The sequence below is a fragment of the Pleurodeles waltl genome, chromosome 11 (genome assembly GCF_031143425.1).
Source record: "Pleurodeles waltl isolate 20211129_DDA chromosome 11, aPleWal1.hap1.20221129, whole genome shotgun sequence".
Taxonomy (NCBI): domain Eukaryota; kingdom Metazoa; phylum Chordata; class Amphibia; order Caudata; family Salamandridae; genus Pleurodeles; species Pleurodeles waltl.
Window position 1 is genome coordinate 323,376,472 of NC_090450.1, and position 15,601 is coordinate 323,392,072.

The following is a 15,601-nucleotide window of genomic DNA, read 5'->3' on the forward strand; positions in this document are numbered from 1 at the left end:
GCCCAGTGTCGTCAGGTGGAGAGCCTGTGAGTGGAAAATAATATGTCATATTGGTGCAGGTCTGAAGTCCACTCATGAAGCGAGAGACAGGAAGGTAATGCAAACGTCATTTGATGAGTTTCAGTAACAGGTTCAGTCCATATTAAACTTCAAAGATGTAAGACCATGTTGATCATGCAACATCGTCCATTATGTGTTCTGGTACATCCCTTCATTCAGAAGAAGAGATAACCCTGTCCTTGTATTTGTTGTAGGGTCAGAAAAGATCAGGGTTTTACTCTTCAGGGAGAATAGGAGTCTGGTCGGGTACAACATTGTGTACTAGATCTCCATGACTTGTAGCTTTTTCTTAACTGAGGCGAATTTCCATGGAGCATCTTGTATGTTCTGAGTGAAGTCCAGGATAAATTACAGAGCCATACCGTCATACTGAATATTATGCTTTTCTCGTTCAAGTCTCAGTAGAGTGTCCCTATAGTTTAGGAGTTTCACAATGATAGGGTGCGGTATTGATCCAGGGATTTGACTGGGGTTAGCACCTGGTACGCTCTCACCAGCACCTTCATGTGTGTATCTGTGCCAAAAATGTCTCAGAGGACATTTCCTCTGTAGTCTTTCATTTGTCCCCTGCCATCGATTTGGCCACACAAAGGATTCCAATGTTACTCCTGCATCAGCGCGCATCCAGGGCTCATGTTTTTAGTTTGATCATTTCCATTCTGGAAGCCCTCTCCATTAACATTGTGCTGTACTGTGCTGAATCATCATCCACATCTGAGATTCTGTATTCTGTCATATGTAGATGTTCATGTTGGCAATCAAGACATTCCTTCATAGCACCTAATCAGTGGGGTAAGTGAGTCTATTTAGGAGTCAATCGTTGATAAGATGGTTTTCAACTCTTGCAATAGTGTGGTGACCTTATGTGAAGAAAGTGAGTCCCTCCCCTCATCCCCATCCACCACATCCTACTGAACGGATTCCTGTTTCTGCCTATGGCTTTTGCCAGCCTCAATGCTCAGGCGGGATAGCTTATCTGATTTGCCCACGATGAGAGAAGTTGCACCCTGAGGTAGTTGTGCCATAGCCAAGAGAGGTCTGCAGTGTTGTAGCTGCGATAGCATCTAAGATGACAAGTTTTGTACTTGCTCCACAGCATAAGGGGCCGTCTGGCACACAGCAATTTCTCAGGGTCAAAGGAGGCAAGTGTGTGCTGGGGAGCTCTTGAGGGGCTGGGGTAACCACCAGAGCTCTCCACGGTTTATGTGCATCCTATTTGGGCCCTTTGGTTCAGTCAACCCAGCCACAGTCATAAAAGTAAGTGCGAATCATCCAGGCTCCCCCTGACCCCATCCAGTGCTCCAAATATGCACCTGGGTCTTCCCCACTGCCTATTTAGATTCCCCATAGGGCAATATCGCTAGCCCACTGTGACTGACTTAGTTAGGCAGGGTTTTTGCATGGCAGCAGCCGTGTGCCATCTTCTCCCTCATGAGGTACATCTCAGGTGTCCTGGATCCATTTGCTGCTGTGCACATGAAGCACCAATGGAGTGTGAGACTTGGCCGGCGTTGCAGCCCCATCCACTTCTCTCCTGCCATGTAGTAGCTGTACGCTGGCTCTCAAGGAGACTGCAAGCATGGGCATGCTCTGCGTCGCTGATGCACACTCTGGCCCGCACATCCTGCAGCTCCTCTCAGATGGATCCATGCAGGCCAGGGTGCGGCTGTTCTACCTTCATTTTCACAATGGCTGCTGCATTCCAGAGCTTACCGGTGACACTATGGGCTTCCCCAATGGTTCACTGATAAGGTCAGTCGTAGTACATGTGACAGCAAGATGGTTGTTGGAAATGGCCTTTCAGCAGGGTCACCCCTAAACGTTTTGCCTTCCTCCTCCTATTTTTCTGACCTCATTTTTGCTGCCTTTGGGATTCTGCACACTTTACCACTGCTAATCAGTGCTAAAGTACATATGCTCTCTCCTTAAAACATGGTGACATTGGCTCATACCCAATTGGCTTATTTAATTTACTTGTAAGTCCCTAGTTAAATGCACTACATGTGCCCAGGGCCTGTAAATTAAATGCTACTAGTGGGCTGCAGCACTGGTTGTGTCACCCACATAAGTACCCCCCTAACCATGTCTCAGGCCTGCCACTGCAGTGTCTATGTGTGCAGTTTCACTGCCAATTCGACTTGGCATTTAAAAGTACTTGCCAAGCCTTAAACTCCCCTTTTCCCACATATAAGGCACCCTAAGGTAGGCCCTAGGTAGCCCATAGGGCAGGGTGCTATATAGGTAAAAGGCAGGACATTAACATAAGTGTTCTCTATGTCCTGGCAGTGTAAAACTCTTAAGTTTATTTTACACTGCTGTGAGGCCTGCTCCTTTCATAGGATAGCATTAGGGCTACCCTCATACACTGTTTGAGTGGTAGATCCTGGCCTGAAAGGAGTAGCCAGGTTATATTTAGTATGGCCAGATTGGTGATACAAAATCCTGATTAATTGTGAAGTTGGATTTTATATAACTATTTTAGAAATGCTAATTTTAGAAAGTAAGCATTTCTCTACACTTAAATGCTTCTGTGCCTTCCAATCCACGTCTGGCTAGGTTTAGTTGACAGCTCCCTCGTGCATTCACTCAGACAACCCCAAACACAGTATGCTCAGTCACACTTGCATACAACTGCATAATGATTGGGTCTTCCTGGGCTGGGAGGGTGGAGGGCCTGACACTTACATGTCAAAGGACAGTAGCCTGCCCTCACACAAAGGACTGCCACACCCTCTACTGGGACCCTGGCAGACAGGATGGAACTGAAAGGGGACCTTGTGCACTTCTAAGCCAGTCTTTGAAGTCTCCCCCACTTCAAAAGCACATTTGGGTATTTAAATAGGGTCTCTGACCCTACCAACTCAGACACTTTTGAGGTAGACATTCTACTTCATCAAGACACTTCCTGGAGAAAAACCTGAACCAGAACCTGCAACCTGCCAAGAGGAAGTGCCTGGTTGCCCAAAGAACTCACCTGACTGCCTTCTGAGAAGGACGGCTGACTTGCTGTTGTCCTGCTGCCTTGCTGCTCTCTGGCTGTGCTGAAGAAGTGCTCTCCAAGGGCTTGGATAGAGCTTGCCTCCTGTTCCCTGAAGTCTCAGGACCAAAAAGACTTCATTCCTGCAAGATGAACTCCCTGTGCGGTGGAAATCGACGCACAGCCTGCAGAAAACAATGCACAGCCTGCATCGTGGTGAAAAGTTAATCGCACGCCGAACCAGAACAACGCAGCCCGACCGCGAGGAGAAGATCAACGCAGCACCAGCGTCACGCCTGGAAATTCGACTCACAGCCCATTAGATCGACGCAAAGCTGAGCTAGAACGACGCAGCCCGACTTCCAGAGAGGAATGGACGCAGCGCCTGCTATGCAGTAGAAATTTCCACGCAACGCCCACCAGATCGACGCAGCCCCTGTGACTTCATCCTGCAAGTGCCGGATTTCAAAGTATCATCCCCCGGGGCATCCGAAAACCCGGCAACTAGAAGAGGATCCAAGACCGAGCACCAGAAATTGATGCAAAGCCTTCCCTGGGTGGAAAATAAACAAGAAATTGCCACACACCACCCTGTTTTCCACGCATCTCCTCCTCTGCGGTTCCTCGCGGAGATTTTGAACGCAAACCAGGTACTTTGCGCCTGCAAGAGACATTTGTTGCTTTTAAGAGACTAAAGACACTTTATATCATTTCTACAGTGATATTTTAAACATATACTTATTGCATCTTATTTGTTTTGACCTGCATTTATCCAGATAAATATTATATATTTTTCTAAACACTGTGTGGTGTATTTTTGTGGTGCTATACTGTGTTATTGCATTATTTATTGCACAAATACTTGACACATTGCCTTCTAAGTTAAGCCTGACTGCTCAGTGCCAAGCTACCAAAGGTTGGGCACAGGATAATTTGGATTGTGTGTGCCTTACCCTGACTAGAGTGAGGGTCCTTGCTTGGACAGGGGGTAACCTGACTGCCAACCATAGACCCATTTCTAACATTGGAGATCAGCGGTGAGGATAGGACTTGTATTTGTGCAGTGTGATACAGTAGCTATGTGTTCACTACCTACCCACAGTTGAAGGTCAACTTGTTTTTTTACCTTTTTCTGCAATTTCGTTTTCTGCCTGACACTTTTAACTAAAATTCTCATTCAACATGTCTCTGACTGGGTCTGAAGCAGGAGCTGAAGATTTTGACCTAGCCAAGCTAGAGACATATACTGTTAACCAGCTGAAGGGATTCTGCAAGGGGAAGGGAGTACTTACCCAGGGTGCCTCCAGAAAGGAGGAATACCAAAAGACGCTGAGGGCCTGGGCAGAAGCCCATTCTGATGAGAAGGTTGAAGAGGAGGGTCCAGAGGATGGCCCCTCAAAGGATTTTTTGCCATTAGTGAAGGATGTTACCACTGTGATTGTGCCCCCTGCCAAACCAGGGAGCAGTGTCTCTGACTGTGGCCTGACTGCAGAGGAAAGGAGAGAGGAGAGAGAATTCCAATTACAAATGGCAAGGTTAAAAATTGAAGCTCAACAGGAGGAAAGGAGGGCAGAGAGAGATGCCAAAGAGGCTGAGAGAGCTGAAGCTGCAGCTGAGAGAGAATTGGCTGAAAAAAAACCTTTGTTGGCTCATGAACGTAGTCTCTAGGAGCTGGATATCAAGGCAAGGCTGTCTGAGTCCTGCAGTGATGGTGGCAGCATACATGCAGGACCTGTTGGGGAGAAAAAGGTTTGTATACCCAAAAGTGTTGTGCCCAGTTATGTGGTGGGAGATGACATTGATAAGTGGCTGGCTGCTTATGAAGTTGCACTAAGGGCTCATGGGGTTCCTGAAGAGCAATGGGGGGGCGGCCTTGTGGTGGCATGTACCAGCTGTAGGGAGGGACACTCTTCTTACACTGGATCCCTGAAAACATATATGCACCCATGAAAGCCTCTTTACTTGCCAGGTTTGGGCTGACTCCTGAGAAATACCGTCAGAGGTTCAGGGGCAGCACCAAACTCCCCACACAAACTTGGGTAGACTGTTTTGATTTCTCTGGTAAGGCACTGAATGGATGGGTGCGGGGCAGCAAAGTAAATGATTACACAGGGTTATTTAATTTAATTCTGAGAGAACATATGCTCAGTCTTTGTTTTACAGAGTTGGGCCAGCACCTGGTTGACAGTAAGCTGACTGATCCTAGAAAGCTTGCTGAGGAGGCGGACCTCTGGACTAGCTCAAGAGTGTCCAAAAAGGTACCTGGGAGTGCCCCCAAAAGGGTGGTTCTGGTTCCCCCCAACAGAGTGAGGGGGAGGTTACAGATGACCCAGACAAGTCCCAGATAAGGGGGTAGGAAAGGGTTCCCATGCCCCATCTGAGAAACAGGGTGGTAGTTCTGGTGGGTGGTGGCCCAAAGCATCCCATTCCCAACCCCACTGCTTTGAGTGTTCCCAGCAAGGACACAGGAAAGAGGACTCTGTCTGTCCAAAGAAATCATCCACTGGTGGGACCTCTACAGGAGTGGCCAATGTGGCCTTAGGGGAAGTAGTCCCCATGGGTAGGTCGTAGACCATGCCTTCATCTCCTTCAGTTGGGAGGTGGACTAAGAGGGTAAGCTGGTGATCCCTGAGGGTGGTAGTCGTCACTTCCACTGGGTGGGAGTGAATGGGGCCCCTGTCACTGGTCTGAGGAACACAAGGGCTAGTCTTACCATGATGGTGGAGAGATTAGTTTCACCAGAGCAGTACACTGGCCAGGTGTGCAGAGTGACTCCAGCCGTTGGGGAGAATTTCTTCTGCCCAGGGCCATGGTGTCCCTAGAGTGGGTTGGGGAGGTGTAAGGAAATGCCTCCTTGGCATGGTTACCCTCTAACTTTTTGCCTTTGCTGATGCTGTTTTGATTGAAAGTGTGCTGGGACCCTGCTAACCAGGCCCCATCACCAGTGTTCTTTCCCTAAACTGTACCTTTGCTTCCACAATTGGCACAGCCCTGGCACTCAGATAAGTCCTTTGTAACTGGTACCCCTAGTACCAGGGGCCCTGATGCAAGGGAAGGTCTCTAAGGGCTGCAGCATGTCTTATGCCACCCTGGGGACCCCCCACTCAGCACATGCACACTGCGTTACAGCTTGTGTGTGCTGGTGGGGAGAAAATTACTAAGTCGACATGTCACTCCCCTCAGAGTGCCATGCCAACCTCACACTGCCTGTGGCATAGGTAAGTCACCCCTCTAGCAGGCCTTACAGCCCTTAGGCAGGGTGCACTATACTACCGGTGAGGGCATATGTGCATGAGCACTATGCCCCTACAGTGTCTAAGCAAAACCTTAGACATTGTAAGTGCAGGGTAGCCATAAGAGTATATGATCTGGGAGTTTGTCAAACAAAAACATCACAGTTCCATCATGGCTACACTGAAATCTGGGAAGTTTGGTATCAAACTTCTCATTACAATAAATGCACACCAATGCCAGTGTGCAATTTATTGTAACATGCACCCATAGGGCATCTTAGAGATGCCCCCTGAAAACCAACCCGACTTCTAGTGTGTGGCTTACCAGTTTCTGCCAGCCTGCCACAACCAGACGAGTTGCTGGCCACATGGGGAGAGTGCCTTTGTCACTCTGTGGCCAGGAACAAAGCCTGCACTGGGTGGAGGTACTTCACACCTCCCCCTGCAGGAACTGTGACACCTGGCGGTGAGCCTCAAAGGCCCCCCTTTGTTACAGCACATCCTAGCTAGTGGAGATGCCCGCCCCTCTGGCCACTGCCCCCACTTTTGGCGGCAAGGCTGGAGGAGGTAATTAGGAAAACAAGGAGGAGTCACCCACCAGTCAGGACAGCCCCTAAGGTGCCCTGAGCTGAGGTGACCCCTGCCTTTAGAAATCCTCCATCTTAGTTTTGGAGGATTCCCCAATAGGATTAGGGATGTGCCCCCCTCCCCACAGGGAGGAGGCACAAAGAGGGTGTAGCCACCCTCCAGGACAGTAGCCATTGGCTACTGCCCTCCAGGACCTAAACACACCCCTAAATCTAGTATTTAGGGGCACCCCAGAACCCAGGAAATCAGATTCCTGCAACCTGAACTACAAAGAAGGTCTGCTGACCTACAAGCCTGCAGACATGACGGATGAAGACAACTGCTTTGGCCCCAGCCCTACCGGCCTTTCTCCAGAGTCGAAAACCTGCAACCAGCGATGCATCCAACAGGGACCAGCGACCTCTGAAGCCTCAGAGGACTGCCCTGACCCCCAGGACCAAGAAACTCCCGTGAGCAGTGGCTCTGCTCAAAAACAGCTACATCTTTGCAACAAAGAAGCAACTTCCAAAGAACTCACTCTTCCTGGCGGAAGCGTGAGACATCACACTCTGCACCGACGCCCTCGGCTCGAGATCCAGAGAACCAACACCACAGGGAGGACTCCCCGGTGACTGCGACCCCGTGAGTAGCCCGAGACGACCCCCTGGACCCCCACAGCGACTCCTGCAGAGAGAATCCAGAGGCTCCCCCTGACCGCAACTGCCTGTAACAAGGGACCTGACGCCTGGAACAAGCACTGCACCCGCAGCCCCCAGGACCAGAATGAAGCAAACCTCAGTGCAGGAGTGACTCCCAGGGGACCCTCTGCCTAGCCCAGATGGAGGCTGTCCCGAGAAGCCCCCCTGTGCCTGCCTGCACCGCTAGAGTGACCCCCAGGTCCCTCCATTGAAACCTATCTAAAACCCGACGCCTGCTTTGCACACTGTACCCGGCTGCCCCTGTGCCGCTGAGGGTGTGTGTTGTGTGCCTACTTGTGTCCACACCAGTGCTCTACAAAACCCCGCTGGTCTGCCCCCGAGGACGCGGGTACTTACCTGCTGGCAGACTAGAACCGGAGCGCCCCTGTTCTCCCTAGGCGCCTTTGTGTTTTGGGCACCTTTTTGACCTCTGCACCTGACTGGCCCTGAGCTGCTGGTGTGGTAACTTTGGGGTTGCCTTGAACCCCCAACGCTGGGCTGCCTATGCCCAGGAACTGAGACTTGTAAATGTCTTACCTCACAATCTAACCTTTACTTGCCTCCCCCAGGAACCGTTGATTTTTGCACTGTGTCCACTTTTAAAATAGCTTATTGCCATTTTAACAAAGACTGTATATGATATTGCTTTTATTCAAAGTTCCTAACTTACCTGTGTGAAGTACCTTGCATTTTATGTGTTTACTTCAAATCTTGAACCTGTGGTTCTTAAAATAAACAAAGAAAATATATTTTTCTATATAAAGATCTATTGGCCTGGAGTAAGTCTTTGAGTGTGTGTTCCTCATTTATTGCCTGTGTGTGTACAACAAATGCTTAACACTACCCTCTGATAAGCCTACTGCTCGACCACACTACCACAAAATAGAGCATTAGAATTATCTAATGTTGCCACTATCTTACCTCTAAGGGAAACCCTTGGACTCTGTGCACACTATTTCTTACTTTGAAATAGTACATACAGAGCCAACTTCCTACAGGAGGTGACCCATAGGCGGGTCATAGTTAGTCCTTAGCTGCCCATTGACTGCATTCTGGGGAATGAGTTACCCCTAGTGTCAGGAGAACTGAGAGGGTTGATCCCTAAGGGTGCCCTGACAGTTTAGCTGTCTGGCAGTACCACTCCCCGGAGGAGGGTACGTGAGCCCAGATATGGAGGCAAGGTGAGAAAGGACTCACCCTTGTCTCCTGTTCAGCCTCAGGATACAGACCCTGGGCTGAGTGACCAGTATCAGGGACCCACCCCTGAACTGGCAAGAATGGAGAAGGGGTGCAAGACCCCTGGGGCTACTGCCCCCAATTCTGAGATGCCTCAGGAGCCCCTTGGGAGCTCCCTGCCAGCCCCCAGGCTGGAGGAGAAGCTCACCCAAAGGCCCCACGCAGGGCCTTCACTTAGCAGTGGATGGTCTGGGGCCTGGCTCCGGACACTGACAGCTGTCAGTGGCGTCTGTTGGTTACTGTCCTTGTGGACCAAATTTTCCCTGGGTTGGGGACAGAAGTCAGACCCAAGGAACGGAACGGGCCACATCACTTTGTTGGCCATAGTGGTAACGTCTGCATACTGGGATGCATCTGTGAGCAAATTAAAGTTAGCAGCTTCACAGATGGGGTCCTCGGGTGAGGAGAAGGGTTCCCCATGGGTCAGTTCACTGACCCCCGACAGTATAGACAGAGGAGCCTTACTGAGTCAGAAAGGCGTAGAACTGGCAAGTGCCCCTGCAGTAGTGGGCCATTGTCCATGTTCTATCGCCTCAAGCAGGGAAGTCCATCAGAGTGTTGATTAGCCTACCCTGGCTTTAGGATGGAAGGGGGATATGTTGGAAATGGCCTTTGTGCAGGATCACCCCCAAACCTTTTGCCTTTCTCTTCCTATTTTTCTAACCTCATTTTTGCTGGCTTTAGGATTCTGAACACTTTACCACTGATAATCAGTGATAAAGTGCATATGTTCTCTCCTTAAAACATGGTGACATTGGCTCATACCCAATTGGCTTATTTAATTTACTTGTACGTCCCTAGTTAAGTGCACAACATGTGCCCAGGGCCTGTAAATTAAATGTTACTAGTGGGCTGCAGCACTGATTGTGCCACCCACATAAGTATCCCCCTAACCATGTCTCAGGCCTGCCACTGCAGTGCCTGTGTGTGCAGTTTCACTGCCAATTCGACTTGGCATTTAAAAGTACTTGCAAAGCCTTAAACTCTCCTTTTTCTGCATATAAGACACCCCTAAGGTAGGCCCTAGGTAGCCCATAGGGCAGGGTGCTATTTAGGTAAAAGGCAGGACATGAACATGTGTGTTCTATATGTCCTGGTTGTGTAAAACTCTTTCTTAAATTCATTTTACACTGCTGTGAGGCCTGCTCCTTTCATAGGATAGCATTATGGCTAGATTGTACGACAAAACAACGACTTCAAAAACAACTACTGCCTTAACAACGAGGTCGGAACACCGACCTCGTTGCTACTACTAATGATTTTACCACGAATGCCTCAACAACGATATTTCGTTGTAAAGGCATTCCTGATAAAATCATTAGCAATAGGCACCATTCACCCTACATCCCTCACCCCACCCCCCCACCCCACCCCAAAACCTAAAACCCCCTGACCTCCCACCCACTCCCCAAAACCAAAAACGCCCCACCCCCCCAACCCCACCCCAAAACCTAAAACCCCCTGACCCCCCACCCACTCCCCAAAACCAAAAACGCCCCACCCCCCAACCCCACCCCAAAACCTAAAACCCCCTGACCCCCCACCCACTCCCCAAAACCAAAAACGCCCCACCCCCCCAACCTCACCCCAAAACCTAAAACCCCCTGACCCCCCACCCACTCCCCAAAACCAAAAACGCCCCACCCCCCCACCCCACCCCAAAACCTAAAACCCCCTGACCCCCCACCCACTCCCGAAAACCAAAAACGCCCCACCCCCCCAACCCCACCCCAAAACCTAAAACCCCCTGACCCCCCACCCACTCCCCAAAACCAAAAACGCCCCAACCCCACCCTAAAACCTAAAACCCCTTGACCCCCCACCCACTCCCCAAAACCAAAAACGCCCCACCCCCCCAACCCCACCCCAAAACCTAAAACCCCCTGACCCCCCACCCACTCCCCAAAACCAAAAACGCCCCACCCCCCCAACACAACCCCAAAACCTAAAACCCCCTGACCCCCCACCCACTCCCCAAAACCTAAACCCACCACTTACCTTCGCCAACTCCCTTCTTTGTACCTTAACCACGCATGTTCGTTGTTCAGAACATACGTAGTTAAGGCACAAAAAACCGGAGTCGTGGTTAAAAAAGCGTTGTTGCGCTTTCGTTAACCACGACTTTCATTAAAAAAAAGTCGTGAAAAAGGATGTTTCCCTTAGGGCTATCCTCATTTACTGTTTGAGGGGTAGATCCTGATCTGAAAGGAGTACCCAGGTAATATTTAGTATGGCCAGAATGGTGATACAAAATCCTGCTTAATGGTAAAGTTGGATTTTATATTGCTGTTTTAGAAATGCTACTTTTAGAAAATGAGCATTTCTCTACACTCAAATCCTTCTGTGCCTTCAAATCCACGTCTGGCTAGGTTTAGTTAACAGCTCCCTTGTGCATTCACTCAGACAACCCCAAACACAGGATGCTCAGTCACACTTGCATACATCTGCACATTGAATGGGTCTTCCTGGGCTGGGAGGTTGGAGGGCCTGACACTTACATGTCAAAGGAAAGTAGCCTGCCCTCACACAAAGGACTGCCACACCCTCTACTGGGACCCTGGCAGACAGGATGGAACTGAAAGGGGACCTTGTGCACTTATAAGTCACTCTTTGAAGTCTCTTCCACTTCAAAGGCACATTTGGGTATTTAAACAGGGTCTCTGACCCTACCAACTCAGACACTTTTGAGGTAGACACTCTACTTCATCAAGACACTTCCTGGAGAAAAACCTGAACCAGAACCTTCAACCTGCCAAGAGGAACTGCCTGGCTGCCCAAAGGACTCACCTGACTGCTTTGTATGAAGGACTGCTGCCTTGCTGTTGCCCTGCTGCCTTGCTGCTCTCTGGCTGTGCTGAAGAAGTGCTCTCCAAGGGCTTGGATAGAGCTTGCCTCCTGTTCCCTGAAGTCTCAGGACCAAAAAGATTTCATTCCTGCAAGAAGAACTCCCTGTGCAGTGGAAATCGATGCACAGCCTGCAGAAAATGACGCACAGCCTGCATTGTAGTGAAAAATTCACCACACGCCGAACCAGAATGACGCAGCCCGACCGCAAGGAGAAGATCGACGCAGCGCCAGCGTAGCGACCAGAAATTTGATGCATGGCCCACTGGATCAACGCAAAGCCAAGCCGGGACGACGCAGGTTGACTTCCTGAGTGGAATCGGCACAGCACCTGCTGTGCAGTAAAACGCCCAACAGATCGGCGCAGCCCCTGTAACTTCCTCCTGCAAGCACCGGATTTCAACATATCGTCCCCGGGGCGTCCGAAAACCCCGCAACCCGAAGAGGATCCAAGACCGCGTGCCGGAAATCGATGCAAATGCTTCCCCGCGTGAAAAACAAATGATGCATCGCTGTGTGCAGCCTGAGAAATCGACGCACACCTCCCTATTTTCCACGCATCTCCTCCTCTGCGGTTCCTTGCAGAGATTTTGAACGCAAACCAGGTACTTTGTGCTTGCAAGAGACATTTGTTGCTTTTAAGATACTAAAGAGACTTTATATCATTTCTACAGTGATATTTTCAACATATACTTATTGCATCTTATTCGTTTTGACCTGCATTTATCCAGATAAATATTATATATTTTTCTAAACACTGTGTGGTGTATTTTGTGGTGCTATACTGTGTTATTGCATGATTTACTGCATATTGCATGATTTATTCCACAAATACGTTACACATTGCCTTCTAAGTTAAGCCTGACTGCTCAGTGCCAAGCTACCAGAGGGTGGGCACAGGATAATTTGGATTGTGTGTGACTTACCCTGATTAGAGTGGGGGTCCTTGCTTGGACAGGGGCTAACCTGAATGCCAAACAAAGATCCCATTTCTAACAATGTTGCATAAGGATATTTATGTAGGATATTATCTCTGGTTCTCTGAGCAGTTTCAAGGAGTTGCCAACTTGGAGCGAGCTCTCTGGCGCCCCCTCAGAATAGTTCATTATTGAGGCATTCACAATCGGAGCCAAATGAAAGCGGCTTAATACAGTACCCTTAAAATGAGCAGCTTGGAAAAACAAGAGGATTCGTTGGTAAAATACATTAACAAATCCAGTTATTTAGCTTCATTTTCAATTCATTTAGTATAATAATAAAAGTAAAATTGTGTTGTTAAAAGGATATAGGTGACTAATAAAATAAATTCTTGGATGACATTGTTTTCCAATTATGAAGAAGAGCAATCCATATACCTATTGAATATTGCTTAAATTTAGCCAAAATAAAGGAAGCAGCAACTGTGATCTCATAATTAGAAATATGATTTCCAACTTAGCTTTTTTATAAGGTAACAGTCATTAGGAAGTGTTTGCATGAGATAATTGTACAAGATAAAACAATTGCATAAATATTAAGTAATACTAAAAACAAATACTTAGAAGCTATGCTAATAAAGAAGAAAATATCTAAATGTAGATTTACATTTTGTATTTAGTTAAATGTTATTATGACACTAATGTATTATTAACAAAATGTGAATTAATGACTACCTGATATACAACAAAATTTACTTAAGTAATTATTAAATGATAAAAAAGAACAATGATGTATTGAGCTGAGCCGTTTTGAGGGTGATTAGTTAGATACACAGAAATGTATGTTATTTGACCGGCAAAGGCTGGAGTGTTATTGAGGCATAGTTCTATGTGGGATCGAGTGAACAGTATTATGTGTAACTATTATTCAAAATTGCTGACCTTTCAATATAAATATATACTTATTTTATCAATTTAGTTATATTTTTATGGTCTAGAGATATTACCTTCTGAGAGTTGATGTCCTGATCAATCATTCAGTGATAATAGTTATTTTCCTATTTCATTAAAATTTAGTGTTACATCTATCATTTTGTGTTCAATGAGACATTACTAATAATGTGTATTATCACCATGTGACAGTCACTACTGCCTTAAGTAGTTAATTAAGGTTTACGTGTTTTTCTCACACTGAAAACATGAGTCACTGTATTTTTAAATCAAATAGGAATTTAGGGACAATGGAGTTGGAGCTTTAAATTTAATACTGGGCACCCTCTTATGTTGCTAGTTTTTAAATTGTTTAATTGGAGGAGTGCGTAGAAACTCACAGAGTAAAGGTCTTGCTCGGTCACACTGTATCTCACAGTAATTTAAAGTTGTCACAATACTCATTTGCTATCATGTTGTAAATGTACTATAGCTCGGGAATCATCTTGTCACTATACAGACCTGCTGGGCATTCAGAATTCGTGCAATCAGGTCTCTCTTTTCAGGGAGTGACACCACAGCATGAGCTGGCACTTCAGCCAGGTTACACCGTTTGTAGTTGCTAACTGCAGCCCGAGTGCCATCACGACAGAGTAACTCAAAATCAGAAGATTTTAAACCTTTTGCCCAGGCAGACGGGTTTCTACCTACAAAGTAAAAAAAAAACATTTAAAACTGCAAGTTTGACAGTGACACACAGAATATCATGGTTGTTTGTGTGAGAACACACACCCATCATCCTATGGAGAATGGTTGTGATTTAGGCAGCTGCAGTCAATACATACCTTGAGTATTTTCAAAGACGGTGGTATGCTTTGCAAAGGCTATATCACCCTTCTCCACCAGGCACCTGTCAGAGACCAAACAATGATGTTGAAGCTGAATCAGTCAAATTTTAAATCCCTCAACAAATTATATTTGCGTCAGTGTTAAAAAACATTTCTTGTCAATAAAAATGTTGCTAATCTAGAACAGGAATGAGGGAGTGTGTTTTTTGAGATGTGTAGAACTGTTTCTTGTGCCTCACTCAACTGTGGACTGCAGACAGTTCCTTTCACAATTTTCCACAAAATAGATTGAGAACAGGTAAGATGGCTCACCTCAATCTTGTTAAGAGCAATGATTAGTTTGAAAAAAATTAATACTGGGGTTGAAAGAATTTTCTTAGGAGCCCACTGTTGGTGCTTCCAAAAGTTGATATTACTGAATACATAGGCTGCCTAGATTTCCCTTCATACCTTTTTCTTCAACCACATTACATTTCTTTGTCGTTTATCTCTAGCAGGTTCTTTTCATCCATGCTTTAGCTCTTTGTTACTGCTTCCTTCACCTTCATTCTTTCTACCAGTTCTGCCTATCTCTCTCTTGCTCTTGGTCAAAGTCCGACAATGAAAAATAAGTGTCAGGCCCAAAAATGCATCACTCAGCACACCATCTACAACCACCTGCATAAATTAAGTGAAGATGATGATAAGTGCTGTAAATACCTGATGTGAATGTAAAATGCATGCTCTGGTCTTGTGAGAACAGAGAATCATGTTGGAGTGAGGGTATGTCACAACTAAAAGTCATATTGAACCAGGACAATTTTTTAAAATTTTTTTGTATATGTTTATTGAGAAGTACATGTCAATATACAAACTGTGTTAAATGGAGAAACAATAAATCAAATTATGGCCATATATGAAAAATATTATGAAATATTACCTTCTCAGATTTCTAAAGACAAAAAAACATTATGCATATATCAATAAATGCAATATATTAGTTTATTTATAAGGCATCCAACTGTGCATTAACTCTTAGAAGTAGACCTATAAAAGAAAATCTGTAAAGAAAGAATTATGCAATATGTATTAAGCCATATATTATAGGTTGTTAGAAGATAGTTGAGATAGTAATATCATACAAATCCACATATGTAACATTTCAAATGGAGATATTCCTGCCAATTCAACAGGGTTGAATTGGTGAGCAGTAAGTCCTACTTAACATAACAGTGTTAATGGGTGAAGTGTCAATTGTCTTAATAATAACAGCATGACTCAAAACAATAATACAAATGTCTTAATAAAGATA

General features: G+C 46.5%; 1 protein-coding gene across 1 annotated transcript in view; it reads right to left on the minus strand.

Annotated features, from left to right (window-relative positions):
* The window catches only part of LOC138265670 (serotransferrin-A-like), a 478,400-nt gene that overhangs the window by 71,715 nt on the left and 391,084 nt on the right, over positions 1 to 15,601 (minus strand). Inside the window, exons 14-15 of the mRNA XM_069213586.1 lie at positions 14,308 to 14,372; positions 13,985 to 14,169 (exon numbers count right to left, since the gene is read on the minus strand). Of these exons, the coding sequence (XP_069069687.1) occupies positions 13,985 to 14,169; positions 14,308 to 14,372 (250 nt within the window). The remainder of the gene's footprint in view (positions 1 to 13,984; positions 14,170 to 14,307; positions 14,373 to 15,601) is intronic.